Below are 27,211 nucleotides of genomic sequence, written 5' to 3' on the forward strand. Positions count from 1 at the left end.
AAAACATTATAAATTAAAGGAATCCACAAGACTTTGGCAATATCAAAAGTTGCCATAAGACCAACAACCAAAGACTAGTTGAAAACACATATCTACTTCAAAATGAAGAAAAGTAAATCAAGTTGGGTCTCAAGGAAAAATCCAAGCACTTGACAAATTCCATCCCTATGACAGCCATACAATCTTGCTGATTTTTAGCAAGTCTTATTTGGTTTCTATCATTTTAGATATACACAGGTATATATCTATATCTATGACATCTGAGAAATGATTTTCCTACTTTGTTGTCTGGGGACTTCTTATCTTCTTCAAATCTCACTTCTGACATGAATCTTCCTATAGCTACTTACTGTCACACATCAGATTTGCCATATTAAATTTTTGACAATATTTCTTTTATCTGTGCTTTTCCTTACATTTCTTTGACTCTTCATTGTATTTTGTCATTTTCGAGACTGATACCATTGTTCCTTTGTAACTTCTGACACCTCCCTGCTCATGGTGACTGGTATGGCACTTCATATGGGCTTAATATATATCATATTATCCCATTTAGACCTGCTTCATACAGATCATATTTGAACAAAGCTCTCCAGAGTTCCACAAATTAGTTGTCAAATTCAAACTGTATTGAATGAGCTCTATTTCTTGAAAGATAAAAAGGGCATCAGTGGACCCTAGAGGCATATGAATGGATATAAAATATGTTGATGAGTTAATCCAATTCTAGTTTGTTCTTGAGTTGATTAGCAATACTTTCTCTCATTTCTATTTCTGGAATATCATTTGAAGGACCTACTTTTCTAAAATACAAATACAGATATTTGTTGAAGTATAGTGCAAAACCACAAATATGTTGCAAATCTTCAAACTCATGATTAAAATGTCAGAGGAATACATTCATTCACATCAATCATTTTACAATCATAAACACTGAAGAAAATAATCATTTTACAGCAATAATATGTTATATTTTAACAAACTAAAGTGCTTGACTCTGAGTTCAGCTTACATATGACCAAGTTTCCAATTTGACCTATATCAAATTAGTCTATAGATCTATCTTTTCTGATAATATATTAATGATAATCAGTTATCTATCTATCTTTCATCTATCTATCATCTATCTATACATTCAATGTACATGCATTTGACCCCCGAAGGATAAGTTTGACATCTATGATTTTAACTCACTATGGCCAAAAATATCTGAAAAATGATACCTGTACTGAACATAAAATATCATAGACTTTAAAAAACATCATTTCCTAAACAATACAGTGAAACAACTATTTACACAACATTTACATCATGTTAAATATTTTAGTAATATAATATTGATCTGAAGTAATAAGAGATTAATATAAACACTTTGCCTTTTTTTAAAAGAGGCTTAAGCTTCTGTGAATTTGAAATCAAGGAATATCTTGTGATCAATCTGACTATGAATACAAAAAACTGACTCATGTACGCGCACGAATGTGCGCGTGCACACACACACACACACACACACACACACACATCTTTGGATCTTTGTCACACTAAAGAATGGATTACTAGTCCCTTTATACAAAAAAAAATAATTTCAATTTGAACTTAACTTTTAAATTTGTTTTTCTGATGATTATTCCACCCAAAGAAATAATTTCAGTTTTAGTTTAATGAATATTGTTCTGAAGTTTCTTTTTCTTTCTTGTCTACTTCTCATCTGGTTGAAATCCCTTGTTTGTCTCATGAAATGATGGCCTGGGGTCCATTTCATTGTCTGTTTTCTCTAGAAACTCAGCATCATTTTTTCCATGACATTTCCTATATGTGACATAAACTGCAAAAAACAATACATGGCAGGGGGAGATGACAAGTAAATTTCAGAATGGCACCTTGAAAACTTATTTTGAACAATGATTGCATTGTACAGCTCAGAAAGCAGTTTGCATTTTCTGCATACTGGAGTTATTGTGAGAAACTCACTTTCTTTGTTGTTGTTATTGTTATTGTTGTTGTTGTTCTATGATTACGGATATGGCAGCAATGACTGTACTCAAAAAGTCTGGTTGGAGAGCTTCAGAGGATGTTTGCTCAGTACAAGTACAGGATCTTCTCATGGCTTTAAGATGGATATGGTACTTAACAGTAAGGAAAAAAATATTTTGTGTTTATTCCACTTCAGTTAGTGTACTAGTCTTCAACTAAATATATGTATACCCGTGTGCAATGTCCAAGGCCTTGATTTGATCATTCCTTGTGGAGAGAATTGGATCAAAATTGCATGCTTGGTCTTTTGTCTCTACCTATTCCTTCCTGTTGTTGATCAGACTTTATTTCTCCTGTGGTACAAGTTTTTCTCAACATGTTTTGTCTTTCTTTGTGTCCATTTGAACCTGTGTGCACTTATATGTGCATATGTTGTATTTAGGTAATGTGTGAATTCAGATTCATTTCTATGTATGTATGTACTTTGTAGAGGTCCAGGGGTCATTCTTGGATGTTGCTCCTCAAGAGCTATTTATCTAGCTTGTTGAAACAGGTGTCAGAAGCCATCTAAGGCAAGTAAATGAGTTTTCTAGAAATGGTGTACCATTTTGGATAGCCTGTGATGGGTGAGCTCTGAGACTTTATCCTAGGTTGCTTCTTGCTGCTGATCTGCCTTTTCTGTCACTATTACATAGCCTAATGATCCCTGGGCATTATTAGCCCACACTATTTGGCAGATTTCCTGCAGATCAACATGACAATGTACTCTCATTTCATAATAGATGAATTGATGATTTCACAATTCCTGATAATGATTTTATAGAACTCAAACTGATACAAGTAATTCCAAGCCCCCTGTAGAATAAAGTTGTAAACAGAGCTCTGTAAACCTTCATGTGTCATGGACTAATTGCACTAGGATAAGAAAACGGGGTTGAAACAAGTTTGTGATCAAGGAAAAACATTCATTACAGGTCAGAAGCCACAAGTATGCACTATGGTAAAGTAAGGCTGTGCAAAATTGTTACTTTGAATTTACAGTTTATAGAATGAAACACTGATTTGAACTCAGCTTTTATGTAACATTTTGTCAGTGAGGTAATTTTATAAAGAACTTTTGTCTAAGAAGGTATACAAAGGCCAGAGAGAAGAAGTAAAGTATGGCTTTTGGGGCTCTGCCCCACCCACAAAATGTGTAACTGTGACATTTGGGGCTCAGCTCGATCCACCAACTGTATATATGTATATGTCTGTCTGTCTACATGTATTCATTTACATACATATGTAGGCATATAAGTATACATCTGCACTTGTAAAATTGATGAGACAAGTGGTCAGGCCTGACCAATGTGTGTGTGTGTGTGTGTGTGTGTGTGTGCACACATCTGACTTTTTTTTGTCTTTATCTGTGAAATTGCCAAAAGTCATCAGCTCTTGGCTCCAGAACAGTAAGAGTTATATTGACAGAAGATGGCTTCTGACCTCCAGATCAGTGTGTGTGAGAGAGAGTTACAAGGCCAGAGATCATCAATCTTTGGTTTTCATCCAACTCTGTGTCCCACCTCAGTACTTGACCCCTAACAGGGCTGTCCCATGGAAGACAAGTTTTCTGCTAGCCTGAAACCCACTGGTTAGGCTAGGCTGGCTGTCCAGAAAGCTCAAGCCACCTACTTATCTGCAATTCCTCAAATCCAGACCCCTAATGAATCCATGTGATGTTGTTTGAAAATTAACACTGAGATATTAATGTGATGGGCACCTGTAGGCACATAGATTCTTACTAGAGCTGGGGAGAAAAATAAGGCAAAGATAAGTGAAACTATCTCTGGGCAATTCACAACTTAATCTTCATAGTGATTTTTGTCATGCACTTCTACTTTCCATTTCCTATTAAAATGTCAAGAAATGTTAGAGGAAAGTTTCTTTCTCTGTTTTAAATAGAACTTTAAAACTGAGGGTTAGGTAGCATGAGGCTTTGGATAATCAAATGTAAGGAAAATTTCCGTTTGGTGAAGGCCAGTTGGTATGGGCCAAATGAGGATGAAATTATGCTATAACAGAACAAAATGAAAAACTGTGCTATCTTTGGCACATCTTTGCTTACACGTCTTCAGCTATATGGATATTTAAAATTGATATGCATGAACTTGAACATACACCTGACTTATGATTAAGCATGATAAATATGGTTTTCCATGTTCTGATAAATACCATATTTACAAAGCATATCAAGACAAGGCTTTGGGGAAAAAAATCACTAAAACCCAGGTTCCTTGGAAGCATTTAAAAAGATCCACAAGGAAATGTTCCTCACAGGTTAATAAGTCTGACTACTGAGGAAAAGAAAGTCAAGAAAGAGACTCTATCTCCTTAGCTTTTCTCTTAAAAAATCCCCACTATAACCTATATAAAATTGTAGTCTTCTTATCAGCATATGTGAAGTCATGATAAGTGACTTTGGTGAATACATTTTCTTTCAATTTGTACAATCCACTGCCAAAAATGGAGAATTTTAAGTCTATTTTTTTTTAGCAAATCTAGAATTTAAACAAAAAAAAATCAAAGAATTTGATTAGCATTATTCCTTACTTCCTAATATTATTGCTGCAAAGACGAGCTGGAAAACAGTATAGATGAGTGGGAAGGTGAACACGAGGTTGAGATCCTCAGGGGAGAAGGAGAGCTGTACAATGGTGGAGCACAGCTGAGTGTTCTGCATTCCAGTTTCCAAGGCTACTGTTCGGCACCTGGGAGGAAGATGGATATGACTTGTTATTTGTCTTATTATGATATAACAAAAAGGAAAGGTATAAAAGGATACACAAATTGTGATTTTTTTCTTTCCTCCCTCCCAATCCTTCCTTCCTTCACTTCCTCTGTCCCTACCTACAGTCCTTCTTTCCTTCCTCTTTCCCTCTTCCTATTCCTTTCAAGATAGGTTTCACCAAGTTAGGTTCTAACCTGTGGCAATTCTCATGCTTCAGTTTCCATGTTGTTGAGATTACAAGCACATACCTAAATTTTATGTCTGCTTTTAACATACATATTTGGTGTAATTATTTTAACATATAACTTTACATTGAGAAAGTGCATTAATGTACAAATACTATTATATATTATTTTAACTTTAATGTTGTGCATGCATGTGGGTATATTCATGTGTGTGTGTGTGTGTGTGTGTGTGTGTGTGCAAATGCACATAGTAACTAGAGACACTGGGTACTCCTGAAACTGGAGTTACAGGTGGTTGTGATACTAGGAAGAAAACTAAGCTGTTTTGGAAGAGCAGTACATGCTCTTAACTACTGAGCCTTTTCACCCTTCCCAATATATTTATAATGTGAGAGGTAGGTTCTTTTTTTTTTTTTTTTTTTTTTTTTGGTAGCCTGACCTGCCTAAATTTATTTTTTTTCACTTTTTTATTAGATATTTTCTTTATTTTCATTTCTTTTTTTTAAACAATTTTTATTAGATATTTTCTTCATTTACATTTCAAATGCTTCCCTGAAAGTCCCCTATACCCTCCCCCTGCCCTGCTCTCCAACCCACCCACTCCTGCTTCCTGGCTCTGGCATTCCCCTGTACTGGGGCATAGAATCTTTGCAAGACCAAGGGCCTCTCCTCCCAATGAGATTTCAAAGGAGGTTCATTTCACCCTTTTCAATTATTTCCTTAGTAAAAGTGTATGAGAGAGCACAACTCAAAAAATGTTGAGCTATAGGCACTTATTTTAAAATAAAGTTTGTTCTAATTCAGTCTTGATTAAAACTCTGCAAGATAAAAATTAATTTTCTTAATCTTCAATAAAGAGAACTAAGATAAAATAAATGTATAGCCCAAAATCCTTCAGTGAGTGAGAAGCAGGGGTAGAATGAAGCCCAGTCTGCCTGGCTCAAGCCCAACACTTGTGCCCAACACTATTCAAGTGTGTTCACCTCATTCTCAACTGCATACTCCTACTTGTTTCTTTATCTAATTTCCTGCCTATCAACTTAGGGGGAGCATTTGGAAATAAATGATTTTAGATATATGACAAAAATACTTTAGTGTTTGAAAACTTTAGGGGATGAGTCTATTTGGAGATGGTTGGAGGAACGTATATATATCACAAGACTAAATTGACTGTTTGAATGAAACTTATTCTGCTTATTAAGCCAGTGTATGTAGCAAAAAAAGCTTTACTCCATGGGATAAGGACTAATGAAGAAGAATATCAGGGAGTTGAGGACAAAAGGAGCCAGTACTATTTAAATATTTGTATAATTTTTGAACAAATTATGCTAATTAAATGATGTAATCGGTGATTGAAGATAAAGGGTTTTGAACTTGGCACCAATAGTTTCAGCTTCCATGGGGTGAGTATGTCTCTCACTCAAATTCAAATATTGCCAACCTATATCTAACCCTTAGTATATAAGAATGTGATCTTATGTGGAAACAGAGTTACTTATATATAATTATTTAAGATGAGGATATTAGGGTGGCTTGTAATTTAATGTGACTCATGTACTTATAAAATGGGGGTAATTTGAACTCAGAATGCATGCACAGAAGTAATAAAACATGATGAGACACTAGGAGAAGATAGGCATTAAAACCTGTTTATTGGAAGTGAGAGACTTCCAATAAATCTTCTTCTACAGACCTCAGAAATCAGATCCATGCTGCCTTAATGATTTATGACTTGTGAAACAGTAAGAATGTGCCTTTTTGTTGCTAAAATGATTCACCTTGGGATAGTTTTTCTTATTTTTTAATTAAATATTTTATATGAATGGATATTTCTTCTGCATATATACTTATGTACCACATGCATGTGTGGTGTCTGTAGAGGTCAGAAAATAGTGCTGACTACCCTAGAACTGGAATTACAGGTGGTTATGAGCAGCCATGAAGATGCTGAGAAACAAATTTGAGTCCTATTGCTGAGCTATTTCTCTATGCCCTATGGTTGTTTCGTAATGGCACCACAGAAAACTAATGCAACAGATGTTATAAACTAAAATGTTCAATCTCATTTATCTAAATCTCATACCTGTACCAGGGTTGACCAGCTAGTCTAGCCAGGAAGAAACCCAGGCTGTAGCCAGCTATAGGAAATATTGTTCCTATAATCCATAGTTTGGGTTCAATGATCCAGGCACTTTGGTACAGTATTCCTCCAATCACAGCTATGAGCACAATGAGAATTACACCTGTGATGGATCCAATCTGGAAGAAAAGGCATAAGTAAACATACTTGTTTCAAAGTGAGTCCAGAAATGTTTGTTAGGAGTGAAGTTTGGGCTGTCCTTTGGGGAAAAAAAATAGAGCTTTGTATGTCCCTTTAGCTTCATAGGAAGAGAAGAGCTTCTTCTGTGTTCTAGAGATTAAGAAAACATCAGGACAGCTGGGCATGGTGGTGCACACCTTTAATTCCAGCACTTGGGAGGCAGAAGCAGGCAGATTTCTGAGTTCGAAGCCAGCCTGGTCTACAAAGTAAGTTCCAGGACAGCCAGGGCTACACAGAGAAACCCTGTCTCGAAAAACAAAAAACAAAAAACAAAAAAAACAAAAACAAAAACAAAAAAAAACAAACAAAAGAAAAGAAGAAAAGAAAAGAAAAGAAAAGAAAAGAAAAGAAAAGAAAAAAGAAAAGAAAAGAAAAGAAAAAGAAAGAAAATATCAGGACAATGTATTCATGCTTAATTGACCCAAGGAAGATTTCTGAACTTTGAAAACATCCTGTACTCCCATATAAAAGGAAGAAAAATCTATTATTATAAGAGCCTAGAAGATCTATTCCACCCCACCCCCAGGAGGACTTCTTTCTATTATAAGACTTTTTCTAAGCCATGAACCTTTTTCAATTTTGACTTATTTTTATTTGTTATTTGGGATAAGATCCTTCCTTAGTCACATTTTATGCTTTTATCATCATGAGAAATGGATAAAAGTTTTAACAAAAGTGCAATAAGATTTAAAATAAATTATTCTATTTATTTTTCCTTTTAAAAGAGTTTAATTTTGCTATGTGTATGTCAATGTGTACTTAATTTTGCTATGTACCTCCAGGGCCGTGGATCCCCTGGAGGTAAAGACGGCGTTAAGCAGCCTGATGTGGGTGCTCTCCAAGGGGAGTACACATTCTTAATGGCTGAGCTACCTCCATTTTCTTCTTCTTTTTTTCTATTAAACTTAAAACATGTGAAGATGAGAACTTTGTTTTTCCCTATATTACCAGAAATACCAAATATGTTACCCCTCCACTCCCCCTAACTAATATCTACCAGTTTTTGAGCACCGAGTTCTGTGTTATTTTAGGTATGAGAATGCTATTCTGTCTCAAAAAAGCTGCCTAAATATATTTTATACCATAAACTGAGCCTATATAACATCAAGATAATTTGAGAATAGATTAAAATTAAAGGGTCACAATTAAATTTGTGACTTAAAGGCTGGATAGAAATTTGTCCCTCAGATAGGATCAAAAAGGGTATTCTCTAAAGAAAGACTTTATGACTGACAAGGCAAATCTTCCCAAAGGTAGTGCGAGAATAGCAAAGCTGTGGAGATGAGAAGACCATCTCATTCCAGTTCTGACTACAGAGCACTGAATTGTGCAGTGTGATCCATGCATGGGATACTTACTTTAAGTATAATCTTCGCTTTTTGTGGCCATTTGTGATTTACAAACATTCCAATGGAAACAGGAATAACAAGGGCAACCAGAGAAATACCTAACAAAGATGAAAACAACATTAACGTGGGGAAGAGAAAATGTAAGTAGCTTGGAGAAAGCTTAGCAGTGTTTTTGTCTTCTTGAATGCTGAAAACAGAATGTAGAATTATGTGCATACAGATACACACATGCTCACACACAAAATCCCACATCCACATATATCTATACATCTCTCTCCATTCCAGTTAATAATAGGTATAAAAATGATGATATAATTTATATAAATCTAGGGATGATTATTTCCTTATATTAACAACTTATTTTCATTCTATATTGCCACACCCACTCCAGTAGTGACTCATGTGACAGGCCCAAAAGCTCGATGCAGTCCGGAGGCAAAAAGTTCATGGAAACTTAGTGTCCTGAAACTGTGGCATCCTGTAAAACGAATGCTCCAAATCTGTCCTTGCTTTAGTCAGGTGTATGGATCTGTGTGCTTTCTTTCAGTATTGTTTTATTATAAGTGCCTTTAAGGATTGATTTTGACATATAGCTAAGTTAGATTGCCTCCATCAGTGTTCCAATGTCCTAGGAAGTCCTTGAGCCGACCCTGGGTTTGGAATTCAGTAAGAATGTTACTTATTCAGTAACATTCAGAATTACCTCTAGTATTGTAAGGGAGACACTGAACAAAAATCAGACATTACAATTTACTTGAATAGAGCTAGGGTTAGTCTACATAGTAAATACTTAGAACAATAGCCGAGTCACTCCCATACACAGGAATTTACAATGGCCTAGGAAGAAGGTAGGTTGTGGTTTTAGGAGGAACTGAAGTATTATTCACGAAAGGATTAGTAGAACAGAATTCCCCTGGTGCATGTTTTTCACTAGGCCCAGAGGAATAGCATAATCAGGTATTTACTAAGGGACCCCTGGTTGTGGGTTTAACAATAGACTAACATTGCATCAGACCATTCACCAGACTCCTGTGTTTAGCTGATTTTAGAAAGAGCTGTTCCTATCTCAGTTGTAAACACTGCCTGGCTCCCCCTAGCTTTTTATGTATGCATTTTCTTTGTTTTGTGTAAAGAACCTTTATGAATGTACCTTGGCAGATGTATTTGCCTAGCTTTCTTGTTTTTCTTCTGTATTATGAGACTGGTGCTCACTTTGAGAAATGACATTCAGGTACAACACTCCCTTGTGTCCCTGTCTGTTTGTCACCCTTTTTGCTGACTCCCTGCCCACCTGTACCAGAACCCTGATTTCCCGCAGTTGGAGGGACTGACTAAGGTCAGTCTGCCGCACTCTTTGTCAAAATTTTTGCTTCTTTAATCTATTAGGTCTTTTTTTCTGACAACTTAGTCATATATACATGTTTATATATGTTCTTGAGGTGTAGGTAGATTATATTTTACAGTAGCCTGTTACTTCCTGGTAGTAGAAATAAATCTTTCTAAATTTTAAAATAGAAGAAAATATTAAAAAATGTTACTTAATAGCCATAAGAATTTTGAAGGCTAACAAACTCTAGTTAAAATTCATTTCAGCTGTTCAAATTTATGACAGAGTTGTGAGAGAATAAGATGAAAAACCATACCCTAAATTTTCTGTGAGATAATATACCTGGCAACCTCTCATGTAATTATGATTCTCTCATGTAATTATAATTCTTTGTAGCTCAGTGTTCACCCAGCCAGATAAAAGAGTCATACTTCAACTTCACCATGGGTGATTTACTGCCTTTCCTGTGACATACTATCTGTGTCTTTATATTATTTAACACTTGTTTGCCCTTTGTTTAACAGACCACTGGAGACTTTCAAATTCTCATGGGCAGTTTCTTTTTCAAATACTCTTTTAAACAAGTATGAAAAAGTGAGACCAAATGGTAAAATTTTGAGAATAGATATGTGCCTAGTATTGGATAGTTTGACCCAGGTCTGGGCAACAGACTATAGATTGAAAGCCCATACATATTAAGGTAAAATGAATCTAAAAACATAATTTTCATGACTTGTTTATACTCTCTGTGTAAGATGCCTGTCTGTACATATCCAAAAAGAAATGTTTACACATACCAAAAACTATCATGTGCTTTTTATTTAAGACTGCACAGTGGTAATACAAAGAAAGAAAGGCAAACAGAAGAGGAAGGATGAGAAGACAATGTGGACTAACAGTGTAACTTCCCTAGATTTCTCTACACAACAACGGGATGGAATGATGCCTGAATCACCATGCTATGGTGATATGTTTAGTGAAATTAACATCAGGAACTCACTGATACAGTACAGTTCAGTGGCTCAAGCTCTACAGGGATTGATTTTTAGTCACACGCCAGCATCTTCAGGGTTCAGCAGCACTTTTAGAGTAGGACAGACACACTGAGCAATATAAGCTGTCAGAGGCACAGTGCCTGTAGAGTAGACTGGAGAGCTTGCCAGTATCTATTCTCAGATCCCCAATAATCTTTGGCAAATTAAATTATCACCCCACGCCTCAGTAACCTCATTTATAAGTGATGACAACATCTCATGAGGCTGTCAGCTCATTTTTATACTCATTAAAAGATTAAAAACAAAGGGAAAATGTCAGTTTGGATAACAGCCTAGAAGACATTGTAAGCAAATAATTTTTGTGTTCAAAAGTCCATTTTTGTTTTCTTCTCTTTTTTTATTTAATAAAATATCTTGTGTTTTTCTATTCTTACTTTTTTTATGAGGTCATTCCCCATGGATTTTCAATCCATTTTTTATTTTCTCCTTTCAAAATTTATTTGACTTACTGGTCACCATGGCATACACTATGAATCACAGAATTCAGGAGGCAGACAGAAGCAGATCTCTATGAATTTGAGGACAGCCTCGTTGCTCTACATAGTATGTTCCAGAACAGCCAGAGAGCTATGTTGTGAAACCTTGTTACAAAACAAAGAAAGCAAAATCCAACTCAAAGTTCATTTGTCTTAAAATATATAGTACAAGTCATCCACATAGTCATTCAGATTTGTTAATATTCCTGTGGGACATTTTTCAGAAGGGACTAAATATCAATATCAATACCTATCTATCATCTATCTATCTATCTATCTATCTATCTATCTATCTATCTATCTATCTATCTATCTATCTATTAATGCTTACATTGTTTTAGCAATGAATAATGTCGAATTAAAATTGTTTAATCAGCTCTGAGATGCCTACAGTTTAGTTTAGTGTTTAATCAGATGGGATTATTTAACCTTAAGGAAGGTTTTCATTAAGGGAAGAGTATGAGATGCAAGCAGGAGCATACATACTTGGGCTTGGGTGTCATTCTAAATCCTATTTGAAGGAAATTCTGTTGTTACTTGGGAGTTTCTCAGGGGCCGATAGGAGAATCTTATACATACAAACATCCCCACTGAAATTAAGGGGAATCCACAACTAAATATACATAATAGGGGTAGAAGAGAGCAAAAATTCTGAAAAACTGCACTACAGATGTCTAGCTCACAGTCAGTCCTCACCACGTTTATTCTCACTTGTCTCTAGGATGAACCGTATTTAATCATTGAAATAATATATATATATTTTTTGAAATGGAAGAGACTTTTAGACTAGTTTCCTACTCCTACAGGAATTTCTTTTAGAAATATCTTTCTGTTTGACCTTGGATGTGTCCTTCTTTCTGTTAATAGTAAATCTAAGCCTTTTTGAGACAGCTTAGGGAAGAATGATTTGCAAAGTCAGCTTAAAAGTGTCATGCATTGTACCTGATGACTGGTACTAGTTACTATATTCTGTATAAGTCATTTATGTCAGGGTATTTCTGAGAGCTTTGCACATGCTGGTAGTTCTTTCAGTCGGTCCCTGACCCAATCTTCATGTTATACCAATTGTTTAATCTTTTATCATTTCTTTTCTTCCCCAAACAGAAACAGAAAAGAAGCTTCTTCAAAATGGGAAGGCAGTGTAGGAACTGACATGAGGAGAGGGAGAGTCATAACTCGCAAATTTGACTTCCAGGACATGAAAATAGGAGAATGCCATTAAATTGACTTTTTGATTCTGTCTGGAAGAAAAAAAATGCAGGGACAAAAATGGAGAAGAGCCTGAGAAAAAGGAGGTTCAGTGACAGGCCCAAAGTGGGATTCAGCTCAAGGGGAGGCCTCAAGACCTGACACTATTACTGAGGCTATGAAGTGCTCCCAAAAAGGGATCTATCATGTCTGCCTTCTGAAAGACCCAACAAGCAGCTGAAAGAGTCAGATTCAGATATTTACATCCAACCAATAGACAGTAGCTCCTGATCCCTGTGGTTGAATTAGGGAAAATCCAGAAGAAGCTGAGGAGGAGGGTGATCCAGTAGGAGGACAAGCAGTATCAATTAACCTGGAACCCCAAGATTTTCAGATACTGGACCACCAACCAGGCAGCATACACCAGCTGATATGAGGCCCCTAACATATATATAGCAGAGGACTACTGGGTATAGGTTCAGCCAGAGAAGATGTACCTAACCCTCAAGACACTTGGGGCCCCAGGGAGTGGTGAAGTCTGGTGGTGTGGGGGTTGGGTGACTAGAGACATCCTCATGAAGATATGGAGAGGAGGTATGAGATGTGGAACAGTCAGAGGGTGGTCCAGGAGGGGCATAAAATCTAGAGTGTAAAAAAAAAAGATTAAATAAAATTTTTAAAATTTAAAAAAATTAAACTTAAAAAAAAATAAGAAAAAGAAAATGGGAGAGTACCATTAAATTGATCTTTGTATCAAGATATGGCTCACAGTTGAGGATAGAGAACAATACATTTTATTCAGGAGTGTCCATTTTGCCACTCACAACTACTTACTATTCTTAAGTCTTGTTATGATTGTGTGTATTTGTGTATTTCTTTAATTTGAATGTGTTGTGTATAGACCCCTTTTCCATAAACTCACCACAGGAAAAAATGGTGGCTCCTACCTGCCAGCAGCCTAATTCTCTTCAGGGCAGATGATTAGGTAAAAGCTGAATTTCTAAAGCTGTTTCTTTTCCATGTTAATTTGAACTGAGACAAATTTAGTTTTTCTTTGTGGAGTCAAGTTTTGGAATTTACATTCTATCAACACTCTTACAAACTCCAGGGTAAATTTGTAAAGAAATTATGTGTGGGAAAATATCTACCCCTAGTTCCAAGGGAAATGATACTTAGATGTGAGCATGGATACTGACCTGGGTTCCTAGCAGGGACTAAGCATATAACTTGAGGGTAATAAGAAGTATCTTGCAGAGGAATTACTTACCAATGCTATCATAGGGAATCACAATCGTTCCTGAGTCGACCCACATCTTGGTATAGACGTAGAGGCAAAGAGGCATCATTCCAAGGGCAAGCAGTGTGGAGCAAGTGGTCATGCTAACACTGAAATGAAACAAATAACTTGAGGTGTCTACCTGTGTTTTCTAGGGGAGATGCTCTTTTATTTTTAAGTTCTGTGAGCATCAGACTCAACTAGCACACCATTCTTTATGAGAGAAATACACATTGGTTATATTTCTGAAGTGCCTGACTTTGGGCAGGGTCACAGGCACCTGGTGTTGTCTCATGTAATACTTCACTCAGTATTTGTTCTGAAAAATAGAGGGCAGTCAATGATGGTTAAAAATAACTATTGAAGAAGATCTGGGCTTGTGAACTGTTGTGTATGAATTTTTCATTTAAGCATAACATCGTCATACCAGGTTGTCTTGTAATAGAAATTACATTGGCTTACAGTAGCCATGACAATGAAATAAGCAGAATAGCATGATACTAACTAGTCTATGATAATGATAATGGAAGTGGTGATCATTTTCCTATAGAAAGCATGTGGGGAGGGTCATTAAATCCCATCCAGAATTCCAGTGTGAAGCCCATTTCCTTTTGCCCCATCCCTACTTCCTAGAGATATTGGGAACTGCTGCAGTACACAGGAAGCAGAAAGTGAATTACAGGTGGGACTCTCACCATAATGGGGTAGACTTTGTGGTGATACATGTTTTGGGGTTGTTCACACTTTTAGCAGTAACATCTTCCATGTGCTTTGCAAGTAAATTCAATAAAGTCATGGATTCACAAGTGGATTTTGGTGAAATCCTTTCCTCTGTCTCTTATCAGGGTAACAAGGTGTTTGTTCACCTCTTGCTGGGAAAGTTAATGTACTATCACTGTTTGAATTGACAATCAAAGAACAGCAAACACTTTGTTTACTATGGGTGACTAAGAAAGATTTTATCATTTGATCTGCAAGAATCTCTTAAATTAAATTAAGCTATTTTCAGCACTATGACAGAATGGAAGAGAGGTTTTGAGCACTAGATCTTCCTGGACTTCTTCAAAATGTTCTGGACACAAGGGTACTTTCTCTGTTTGTAAAATAGAGGGTCTTAATACCTGTGCTTTGAAGGCACACACTGGATTGGCAGAATGTGATATCCCTTAGTTTGCAAGGCATTGGACTTCTCTGTCACCATTACCTCACAGACTGCAAAGAATTAGATGGCCACTTGGTGGAGTTTGGTTAATATAACAATATAAAGAGGAAAGTCAGTTGTATTTACTGTCTGTCTCCTCCACAACAAATAAATATGCCATGGTAAGGAAAGTAGATGAAGATAAATGGTTTTATCTCAATGCATCTGTTAATAAATTTGCATAATTTGGGCAATATTGGAAACAAAGTCTATCAGAGGTCTTAACTCCTTTAGAAATCTTTTTAAATGAATGAATTTAAAATAGGTATAAAAGATTCCAATTAAAATGTTTGTGTTAATAGAGCTGAAATACCATGAAAGTAAACCAATACAAAAAGATGCATTTAAAACACTTTCTGAAGTCAGGGAGACTAATATGATATGTTTCTACCTACATAAAAAACCATGCCTGCCTGCCTGTCTGTCTGTCTGTCTCCCTGTTTGTCTGCCTGTCTGTCTGTGTCTCAGTCCCTGTTTGTAGGTCTATCATCTATCTATCTATCTATCTATCTATCTATCTATCTATCTATCTATCTATCTATCTATCATCTATCTATATCATCTATCTACGTTAGACATGATATAGCCAATTCTCTCTTGAACTTAACAGAAGGAAATATACGTATGACTGGGCCTATTAACTTTGGATCATGTCTGGGGTATGCATGTTCACAAAGCTGTGTATCTCCCAAGGACTTATACAGCCAATGGTTATTTGATGATGGAAGACATTTTCTTTAGTAGGGTAGCTAGTCCATGCTCTTGTAAGTAACATTTCACTCATGCTCCTATAAGAAATCCCAGTTAAACTTCTAGGTTCCTTTAGCTAGATTTTCATGAAATCATCTGTTTCTGTTGTTGGTGTCCTATCTGTGGTGAGTAGTTGTTTATTCTCATCTCCTCTGAAAAATGTTGCACTATGATATATAACAATCTGAGAGCAGAGTAGCACTAAACACAAGGGTAAAACTGTGGGGGAAGACATTGGGAAGTGAATCTTAGTGAAAGCACAATGATAATATATAAACTTGGATGTGATAATGATATGTGTTGTTTTACATACTAACTAAAATGAAATAAAAAGAGTTTCTTATAAGTTTATTTCTGCTAGAGATGAACTTTATATGGACAAATAAAGTTATCCATTCATTACTAGCAGTTCTTCATCCTATTTGAAACTAACACACTGGAATTTGCAAATTTACTCCACCTGCTTCCTTCTTTCATTGATCTGACATTCTTACTCGACAATAAAACCCCCATTTTTTCTGGTCATCTAGTGCATCCTCATAGTGAGGACGGAATTCAGGGTAACAGGACTCCTCACTGGCTCATAGTGAAGAGGAGGAGGCCAAACTACAAGAACAGATATTAGAAGGATGTCAGAATTATTCTCTCTTGTTTCATAAAAGTTTGAATGAGAATTATTGTCCAACTTAAGAAATTTTATTGTGGTATTGAGTTTTATGTGAGCAATTTCTCAGTGAAACTTTAAGGGAGAAAAAAAGATGGAAGTTGGAAAATGAAGTGTTTAGGTGTGGTAGAACTCTTGTAAATATGTTGAAGAATAAATGAAAGGAGTGTAGAAGTTGGTGTTATCTGAGCTAATAACAAGAACAAACAAAAATTATGTTGAAATGATCCACAGAGAATTTTCATAAACAGTAGGGAGAATAATAACTTCATGGAACAAAAACATATTTTATGAGAAAAAAGTTCTATAAAGGGCATAGGTGTAGAAAATATAAATACGTCTAAGAGATCACATTAGAATAATAAAATCTAATGAATTTGAAAATTAAAATATAATTTGGTTTTAAATCTTTTCAGGTTCATCTATTAACTGTTAGGGAAAACTTTTATGTAATTGAGGGAAAGAAGTTCATAAGTAAAAATCTTGTATGTGCTGAGGAATTCAGTGTAATCAAGCATAAGGAAATATAAAGACTGCAAACACATCAAAGCAAAACTTTACCTCTGAACTATCAGCAGAAGTGTGTAGACTAGGCAGGTGATAGATACAATATGATCACAGGTCAAGAGCCAAAAGGAGTATAGTAGCTATTATCTGTCTGAAACCCAAATTTGACACTGACAGTCACCAACCCAATGATGTTGGCAAAGGTTATAAGCCTCATTTTTTCTCTTGTGTCAATGCAGAGGACCCTAAGACTCTTTGGAGAGCTAAATAAACCAATGTTCTTTAAGAACTTAGTCTTATATTTAATGGCTCAGTGTCTAAAGAACAGTAGCTAGTAAAAATAAAATTCAAGTGAAGATGGAGCAGGCAACGTTTTAAGAATACAAAATTAGAAATATAAACAGTAGATTATGCTGCATCTATAGAAATTATTCTGAAACTTAAGTTGTCCAATACTCCAGAAGAATTTCATTTTAAAGGGCTGTTTCCTAGTAGCTGACCCTGTACCTTCTTTAAAGAAACGTTTAAACATGTTTTCTTAACATGAAATATGTAATATTCTCTTTTAAAAACATTTCTTTCTTTCTTTCTTTCTTTCTTTCTTTCTTTCTTTCTTTCTTTCTTTCTTTCTTTCTTTCTCTCTCTCTCTCTCTCTCTCTTTCTCTCTCCCTCTTTCTCTGTTTGTATTTGCACATGTATTTTGGTATAAGAGTGTATACTTCTGTGTATATGGGTACCTGCAGAGACCAAAAGAAGCCATTCTATGCCCTGGAGCTGGAGTTACAGTTTGATCTTCCTCATATGGGTGCTGGGAGTGAAACCTAGGTCATATGCAAAAACAGCAAGTACTCTTATTCCCTAAGATATCTGTCTAACCACTAATGTTACCTTGCATTATGACATGACCACCTCTTAATGACAGAGATCCATTATAATCTCTGTGTATAGTATGGTGATACTACTACACTACAGAGTGATTTTTTACCTCAGCATAAGTGATGTAGGGGAATTAATATGGTTCCATATTCAACTGATTTTATGTTCAGCAATAACGTATGTTCAGGTTCAGGTTGTACTGTTACAAGACTATATTATTTAAAACTTAAAAATATTAAGAAACTATTTAGTGTAGGTCAAAGCCTCAGGGTCATTTCCTGAAGTCTGGTAGTTCCTGGAACTCTCATTCTCTGTGCATGTTCAGATCAATGGTGTAGAAGCCTAAAAAAATCCTGATTACTATATTGTGGTTCACAGATTAACTAAATGTCAGTAGCACTTACTATTCTGTGTTCTTTCACTGAGCTTTTCTTTAAGACTAGTAGTATATGTTGCTAGGCAGTAATTCTATGTACTTATGCAAAAAATGAATAATACATGTTCTTTGTTTTCTAAATAGCACCAATTGGGAATTGGTGGCCAGTTCTCAACTGCTCACCAGGCTCCCCGGGACTAACAGAGCTGATGGCAGGTTGTCCAGCATTTAATGAACAGTAGCTGGAAACATGCAGAGACCAATAGCCAAATGCCAAGCAGAGCTCAGGGAGTCTCATGGAAGAGTGGAAGAGTGAGGGATAGAATTGTGGGGGCTGGAGGGGTCAAGGACACCATAAGAATACCTACAGAGTAAACTAACTGGGGCCAATGGGGGTTCATATTGAGTAAACCGCCAATCAAAGAACATACATGGCTGGACCTAGGCCTCCATGAACATATGTAGCAAATGTGCAGTTTGATCTTAATGTGGGTCCCAAACATAATGTGGGAATAGGGTCTGTCCCAAAATCTGTTGCCTGTATGTGGGATCAGTTGTTCTTCCTGACTGCCTTGTCTAGCCTCAGTGGGAGAGGATGAACCTAGCCTTACAGAGGCTTTCTATGGGCCAGCTTGGGAGATATCTTGTGGGAACCCACTTGCTTAGATGAGAAGAGGCAGAGGCATGGGGGAAAGATTGTGGAATGAGTGACTGAGAGCAGGGCAGTGATAGCGACGTAAAGTGATTAAGTAAAAACAAAACAAAACAGAACAACAACCGTCAAACTCCTGCTCTAGTCCCAGTAATGTTTCTTATTTCTATTAGTTACCAGTCCTCCCTCACACCCAGTGTTAGTTAAAACTGGCACAGGTTGTATTGGACAAATGTTAAAGTGAGATTACTCTGTTGAAAAAGAGAGACATTATTTTCTCCTTATTTTATAAAAAAAATAAGCATAATTAAAAATACTGCTGAAGAATGTTTCCTCTTAATGTCACCAGATTTAAAATGAATTTATGAATTCTTCATTAGCTTTTTAACCAAGAAGTATTTGTCCAAAGAACAGGCTTTTTGGTGGAGCTGATGTTGCCCAGAGTTTAATATTTGATGAGAAGTTTGAGTTTGTATTTGCACTAAGACCAACTTGTCATCACACGTTAAGGGTTAACGTTCACCCTTAATTCCATTGCAACAAGACTTTCTCAGTTGCAGTTTGTGGAAGAATTATTTAATGAAAAACTTTGAATGTTTTCCACGAGTAATACAACTTCTTGTTAACTGAGTTAGAGTTCAAAGTGCAAGCATATTAATACAGACTAGGAAGACAAATACCAAGTCTTCCTCTCAGAGGCTGATCTTGATTTAAATTTATATATACATACATACATAGCCATACATACACACAGGACTTGATAGAGAGGAAACTATCAGGGCAGATCAGGGCGGAAATAGGGAAGATAATGGAATATATGTGGCATGAAAGCAGGACAGGGAGTGGATAGGAACAAAACACAATGATAAACATGCATATAAAAGTCACTCAGAAGCCTACTACTTTGTGTTGTAACTAAAAGTGTTAGAAATACAAAATTAAAATGTAAACTACTGTTTGGTTTAGGATGAAAACTACAAAAAATACACAGACACAAATAAGAGTCCCCAATTCTAATAGCAAAGCGGCTGTTTCAAAAGTCACATGGATGCGCTTACTCTTCCCATTTAACTCCTTAGACATTTAGTCAGTGCAGCACATCAAATGGATGCTGAAAAAGATGCAGATTTTTCTAAGCTTAACTCCAGTTGGCTGTAACAGTTACAGATTTTTATATCTTACCTGAGGTCCATGTCGCCATCTATCCAATAGGCCAGGATATTGGAGCCAGTTCCTCCAGGGCAGCAACCCATAATTAGCACCACTACAGCCTGTATAGGAAGGATGCCGGAGGCCACAGACAGGATAAAGCCTGTGAGAGGCATGATTCCAAACTGACAGAGGAAGCCCACGAAGATACCCCATGGTCTCTTTATATGTCCTAGGAACTTGTGGACTTCCACATTGCACCCCATAGAAAACATCACCATGGCTAAGAGGATGGTGAGCACAGTGCTCATCACTGTACTGAGAATTTCATTGAAGTTGCTCTCAGGTACTACGCAGGAATCACCTTCGCAGATAGTTGCATTTGGGGGACAGACAGAAGAGTTATCCATCACTGCTTGTGCTGTGCAAATGGCCAAGTCCACAGAAGCACCAGTTCTGTCTCTACTGCCAGCTGAGTAATGCTTTCAACACGCCAAACTTTTAAACCCTTTCTCAACATGTAGTACTTGGTGTCTCTTTCAAAAGCCACCTTAGAGAAGCAATAAAAAACAATAAATGCTAGTATGTCAGTTTCGAGAGGCTGCATTACAACATAGCACAAATAATGAATCATAAAAAGTCCAGAAAAACTACTGGCCAAGACAGAAAGTTATAATTAATCATTTATTGGTATGATAATGAACTATGCCATACAGAAATATCCATGTTAATAATTAATGCCAGGAAAGTTTGCTGGGAATAATTTTAGTTAAACTCTGAATTGTATAGAACGTTCTAAGATTGAAGTGGAGGAAAGTATATTATTCTCTCCTTCAACTTTAAGTAGGGGGTATGAAAGCTTTGAAAATTATATTAAAACCAAAAAACAATAACCCTGTGCCAAACTACATTATAAGTTGACTGAAGAAGATTTTCAGCTTTCTTACAATAGTTCTTCCTTACATGAACTATGATGTCCACAAAACACATGCATGTTTCACAGACTTCTAGGGCTTGAAAAAAAACTTATGGAAGGGTGGTTAATCCTTGAGAGTACTGAATGTTTTCTGCTGGAGTCTGTCATATGGAGCCACCTTTAATTACTTACACACGAATTATACATATATTGACATGGCAACAAGGTGTTTTATGGATAGAGACAATACAATTAGTTAGAGGCATGAACTCTAGATTAGGTCAAAGTGACAGTATATCTCTTTGTGCTTAGAGCTAGGAATTAAAATTGTGTGTGTGTGTGTGTGTGTGTGTGTGTGTGTGTGTGTGTGTGTGTGTAAAATAGAAAGTATTATAAGAGGTTGTTGGAAATATCAAGTAGTTATTTTTATGATGGATGAACAGAACACTGTGGTTAGGTATGTAAGGAAGGCACAAATATAGGCAGAAGACAAATGTCCAGTTCTCGGGTATTTAAACCCAACACTAGAGTAGGGTGGGTTCTAGTTTATGTCTATAGACTTAGGAGTCTGAAGAGCATGAAGTATGAGAATGTGAAGTTCAAGACCACTATGGACTAGAGAATGAGGTCCTGTTTCTATCTCTCTCTCCCAGGAAGACAAACACACCAACACAAACAATTTAGAACAGTTTCTTAGAACTCAGTATGCTTAAGATCTCAGGAGGCATTTTTTAAATTTAGGTTCTGACTCTGGGCTTGACTTTGTTTTCTATGGAGCTCACAGTTGAACGTAATGATGCTGAACAGGGCACCCCTTTGAGATTGGGCAGGGCTTTGATTGTGTCTCTAGTTATATCACAATAGTGAAGTCTGACTGCTCACACTCAGAAGTTATGTGTGAAGAAAAACTCCTCACAGAAATAATGGCCTTCTTATCACGACTTGACCACCAGGCAGAAGAAAAACAGTTCTAGGTCCTAGCAGCTGGAGGACTGGGGACCCTTCCCCTTTAATCTATGCTTGAGTTAATGTCACGATCAGGGCCATTTCCTTGACTGATAACTGATTAATTCTCCTTGCTAATATAACTTCTGTTCCAGCAATGTCCTTTTAAGCTGTTACGTTGCTTTGTTTGTGGTTTCTTCCCTTAGTTGGTTATAATTGGCCCTGCCAAATCCAGCCTCAGATTGCCTAGATTGAAGTTAGTTGGCTAGAGGCTAGGTTCTGGAAGATTCTTTCTTCTCTCCCACTACCTGCCCTGCCTTGTGGCTAAATGATTAGCTAGGTTTCCCAGCAAGGCCTCTCCTCCCACTCCTGGCTGTGCCTCTCCAAGTACCTGTCTGATTGATCTCTGGTTCATTTCCTCACCTGGTGGCAGTCAGTCCCAAGGCATGTGAGGAAGGTGCGCCTCCTGCTGCTGCATTTGTGTACCTGCCAGTGCTAGTTCCTTTTTGCCTGGCTGCCCCAATGTTGGGGAATGTGAAGGCAGGGAGGCAGGAGTGGGTGGTTGGGTGGGGGCACTCCCTCATAGAATCAGGAGGAGGGGGGATGCGATAGGAGGTTTTGGGGGATGTGAAATCAGGTAAGGTGATAACATTTGAAATGTAAATAAATAAAATGTCCAATAAAATAAAATAAATAAAAAATAAAATTAAAAAATAAAAGAAAAAATAGTCAGAAAGGTAACCTAGGATCTAACTCTATATAGCCTATTCATTTTATCATGTCTCTTCTGCCAAAGGATATTTGAGCCCTAACCTGGAAGGATTCAGATTTGTACATTTCTTCTAAGTTGAAAGGCTTCACTATTAGGTCAAAGCACCTCACTTTCAGACTTCCTCCACTGAATGACAGGGCAGTAAACTTTGTGATTAGGACTGAGTTTGTAGCTAGGCTGGTCATCTGCAATCAATCCTATCCACATCTCCTTTTTTCATATAAATGCGTTTATTTGGCTTGCTCACCATGTTAAATGGCTAGACTGTTTCTAATAAAGAAGCTTTCTAATTGTGATTTTTTTATGGCTACACATTTGTCAAAATATTTTTAATTGGTATATATTTGTTGTCCATGGTGACAGGATTTATAAGGACATTTTCTTTTAAGTAGATTAAGAATGCTGGCTCACAACAATATCAACCAACCAGAACCCCCAAAGCTCCCAGGGACTAAATTATCAACCAAACAGAACCCATGGCTCCAGCTGTATATGTAGTACAGAATGGCCTTATCTGGCATCAATGGGAGGGGAGGCGCTTGGTCCTGTGAATGCCCCTTTTTCAGGGAATGCTAGGGCAGTGAGGTGGGAGTGTGTGTGTGTGTGTGTGTGTGTGAGCACCCTCATAGAAGCAGGGGAAGAGGGGATGGGATAGGAGGTTTGCGGAGGAGAAACTGGGAAAGGGCATAACAGTTGAAATGTAAATGTATATAAATAAAATATGTTGGCTCCTATCACATCCTCTCCTTCCCTCCAATTTCTTCCAATCTAGCTTTGTTTCTCTGTCATAAGAATAGATGAGTTTATATATCTGTATAGACTCCAGAATCTGCAGTGAGAATATGCGATGTTTTTCTTTCTGAATCTGAACTATTTTGTTTAATATGATGATCTCTGGTTATATCCATTTTCTGACAAAAATATGTAATTTTGTTCCTTTTTCTGGCTAAATAAAACTCTAATGCAATTCTACAATTTCTTTATCCATTTCTCTGTTGACATACCTAGGCTGACTTCATAACTGGTGTATTGTGGGTAATGATGCAATAAAGATGGATTGAAAATGCCCTTGTGATGTGTTGACTTAGTGTCATCTGGATACCCACCCAGGAGTGATTAGCTGGGACATAAAGGAGTTCTTTTCATTGCTTTTGGAGGAATCTCCCCCTGATTTTATATTTTATTTTATTTTATTTTATTTTATTGCCACAGTGTTGGAAGCAGAGAAGAGAAAATGAGTGCAGAAAGCTAGGCCAGAACAAAGCTGCTACTCAGTTTGAGACGGCTCGATGAGGTGATCTTAAGTTTCCAAGGGCAGAATGCTTTGCATGTAGACAACTTGCAAATGAGCAGTCTGTTTGACTAGACAGAGTGCTACAATTCTGACTTTAAAAAATGTGTCAATGCATATCTAATTTTCACATTGTTTTTACATAAATTTTCACATTAGGCTTGAGAGGCCATACTCAAGTGCTGGAATGATTCACAATTAATGAATATCCTTAACTTTAGAGACAGCTCTAATGCAAATATTTAAACACACAGAAATAACTGCTCATGTACAGAATGGTGGGACAGGTGCACATTTGACAGAGGAGGGTGGCATGTTGAAGCTTGGTTTTTCATTGTCATGGTTCTCAGTTTCCTCACATGAAGCTCAGTTTCCAGTGATTCTAAAGAAAGCAGCACCTCAGATCGTTGGAAAGCTGGCTCAGTAGTTGAAATCACTAATTGCTCTTCCAGAAAATCTGGGTTCTAACCCAGCACCCCCGTAGCAGTCCACAACTGTCTGTAATTCAGGTTCCAGGGGATCTGAGGCCCAATTCTGGTCTCTGTGGGCACTGCAGATGTGCTACACAGACATGCCTGCAGACAACACACACACACACACACACACACACACACACACATGAACACATGCTTGCATGCATGTGTGAGAGAGAGCAATACTTCATTGCCCTGGCATCCTTGGTGGGGACATAGAGGTTGTTCATTTACTTTACACTTAAGGTTTCCCTTCTAACATGTCAATTGATAGGGACTGGGCTTTAATAACTTGCCGGTGTGTCTGCCCAAAAGTTCAAATGATTTCCTCTTTATCTTCTGCTGTGTTCCACCAGGGCAACCCTATAAGAAGTCCAGCAGTTTTAAGTAACCTGGTCTGTGGGATCTCTCAGACACTGAGAAACCAATCAGATAGCATACACCAGCTGATATGAGGCCCGCAACACATATTCAGCAGAGGAGTGCTGTGTCTGGAATCAATCAGAGAAGATGCACCTAACCCTTGAAAGATTTGGGGCCTCAGTGAGAGGGGTGATCTGGTGTGGGGGAGTATTGGTAGAGGCATCATTTTGGGGGAGGTGTGGGATGTGGAGGGTGAACTGAGAGGGAGATACAGTCTAGACTGTAAAAAAATATTAAAAATGAATAATAATAAAAACAAAGTCTTATTAAAGTAGGTTTTCAAAAACCAAAGCCTCCAATGCTGTACATTCATTTTCATTGAATTGGAGGACATCTTTAATTTCATTCTTAATTTCTGTATTGATACATTTTCATTCAATTCGGTTTTCATGTGTTTGTAGATTTTCTGTTGTTTCTGCTGTCACAATGTAGCTTTAATCTGTGGTGGTCTGATATGATACAGAGAGTTATTGCAATTTCCTTATGTCTGTTGAGACTTGCCTTGCGACTGACTATGTGGTCAGTTCTGGAGAAACCATGGGGTGCTGAGAAATTATATTCTTTTGTGTTTGGGTCAAATTTTCTCCAGATATCTATTAGATCCTTTTGAGTCATAATGGCTGTTAACTCAGTTATTGTTCCATTTAGTTTTTGTCTGGTTGACTGTCCCATTGGTGAGAATAGGATATTGAGGTCTCCCACTATTATTGTATGGTGTTCAAAGTTTTGGTAATGGTTCTTTTACAAACATGGATGCCCTTATGTTCAAAGTATAAATATTTGAAATTGAGAAGTTACCTTGGTAGATTTTCCTGTGATGTGTATGAAGTATCCTTCCCATCACTTTTGATTAATTTTGGGAGTCTATTTTATAGATATCAGAATGATTCCACCAGCTTGTTTCTTTGTTGCATTTGATTGGAAAATCTTTTTCTAATCCTTTATTCTGAGGTAGTGCCTATCTTTGATGTTGAGTGGTTTTTCTTGTACATAGCAGAAGTGGATTCTGTTTTCACATCTGTTCAACAGATGTGCATCTTTAGCCTGCATCTTTTTATTAAGGGGTTGAGTTCAGTGATATTCAGAGGTATTAATAATCAATGATTGTTATTTCCTTTTATTTTGTTGTTGTTGGTAAGTGTAATGGTATAATGTATCTGTGTGTTTCCCTTTTGATTTTTCTGGTGTGAGATTATTTATTTCCTATGTTTTCATGGGTATTCTTTACTTTCTTGGGTTGGAGTTTTTCTTCTAGTATCTTCTGTAGGGCTGTATTTTTTGATGGATATTGTGCAAATTTGGCTTAGTCATACAATAACTTGTTTTCTTCATCTATGGTGATTAAACTTTTATTGGGTATAGTAGTCTGGGATGGTATCTGTAGTCTCTTAGGGTCTTCAAGTCATCTCTCTAAGTCCTTCTGGCTTTTAGTGTCTCCATTGAGAAATCAGGTGTAGTTGTAATAGGTATGACTTTATATCTTACTTGGAATTTTTTCCTTTGCAGCTTTTAATATTCTTTCTTTGATCTATATGTTTAGTGTTATGATTATTATGTAGCAGAGGGAGTTTTTTTTTTATTCAATATATTTGGAGTTCTGTAAGCTTCTTGTACTTATAGGCCTCTCCTTCTTTAGGTTAGGAGAATTTTTTTCTTTATTTTATATATATTTTTATTAGGAATTTTCTTCATTTATATCTCAAATGCTATTGCAAAAGTCCCCCACACTCTCCCCCCACCACTCCCCTACCCACCCACTCCTACTTCTTGGCCCTGGTATTTCCCTGTACTGGGGCATATAAAGTTTGCAAGACCAAGGGGCCTCTCTTCCCAATGATGGCCAACTAGGCCATCTTCTGCTACATATGCAGCTAGAGACACGAGCTCTGGGGATACTGGTTTGTTCCTATTGTTTTCGCACCTATAGGGTTGCAGACCCCTTTAGCTCCTTGGGTAATTTCTCTAACTCCTCCATTGGAGGTCCTGTGTTCCATCCAAGAGCTGACTGTGAGCATCCACTTCTGTGTTTGCCAGGCACTGGCATCTCCTCACAAGAGACAGCTATATCAGGGTCCTTTCTGCAAAATCTTGCTGGCGTATGCACTGATGTCTGCATTTAGAGGCTGATTATGGGATGGATCCCCGGGTGCGGCAGTCTCTAGGTGGTCCATTCTTTCGTCTCAGCTCCAAACTTTGTCTTTGTAAGTCCTTCCATGGGTGTTTTGTTCCCAAATCTAAGAAGGGGCAAAGTGATCATACTTTGGTCTTCGTTCTTCTTGAGTTTCATGTGTTTTGCCAC

The 27,211-nt window shown here is 37.1% G+C and overlaps 1 protein-coding gene across 1 annotated transcript; it reads right to left on the minus strand.

Annotated features, from left to right (window-relative positions):
• Window positions 1-1,140: 1,140 nt before the first annotated feature.
• Slc10a2 (solute carrier family 10 member 2) lies at window positions 1,141-20,647 on the minus strand. Its single transcript, XM_021170946.2, has 6 exons — window positions 20,126-20,647; window positions 13,909-14,027; window positions 8,605-8,693; window positions 7,010-7,185; window positions 4,564-4,721; window positions 1,141-1,825 (listed from the first exon to the last, which is right to left on the minus strand). Exons 1-6 carry the CDS (start codon window positions 20,500-20,502, stop codon window positions 1,698-1,700), a joined length of 1,047 nt encoding a protein of 348 aa, XP_021026605.1. The 5' UTR covers window positions 20,503-20,647; the 3' UTR covers window positions 1,141-1,697.
• Between the last annotated feature and the right edge of the window lie 6,564 nt (window positions 20,648-27,211).

This window comes from Mus caroli, chromosome 8, assembly GCF_900094665.2.
Source record: "Mus caroli chromosome 8, CAROLI_EIJ_v1.1, whole genome shotgun sequence".
In the NCBI taxonomy this organism is placed as follows: Eukaryota; Metazoa; Chordata; class Mammalia; order Rodentia; family Muridae; genus Mus; species Mus caroli.

What these genes read in the sequence shown, in the direction of transcription:
- Slc10a2 (XM_021170946.2), bottom strand. Translation starts at nt 20,502, where the DNA reads ATGGATAACTCTTCTGTCTGTCCCCCAAATGCAACTATCTGCGAAGGT. An exon ending in GATGGCGACATGGACCTCAG is followed by an intron (nt 14,028 to 20,125) that starts GTAAGATATAAA and finishes GTTTCATTTCAG; the next exon opens with TGTTAGCATGACCACTTGCT. An exon ending in GATTCCCTATGATAGCATTG is followed by an intron (nt 8,694 to 13,908) that starts GTAAGTAATTCC and finishes CATCTTTGTTAG; the next exon opens with GTATTTCTCTGGTTGCCCTT.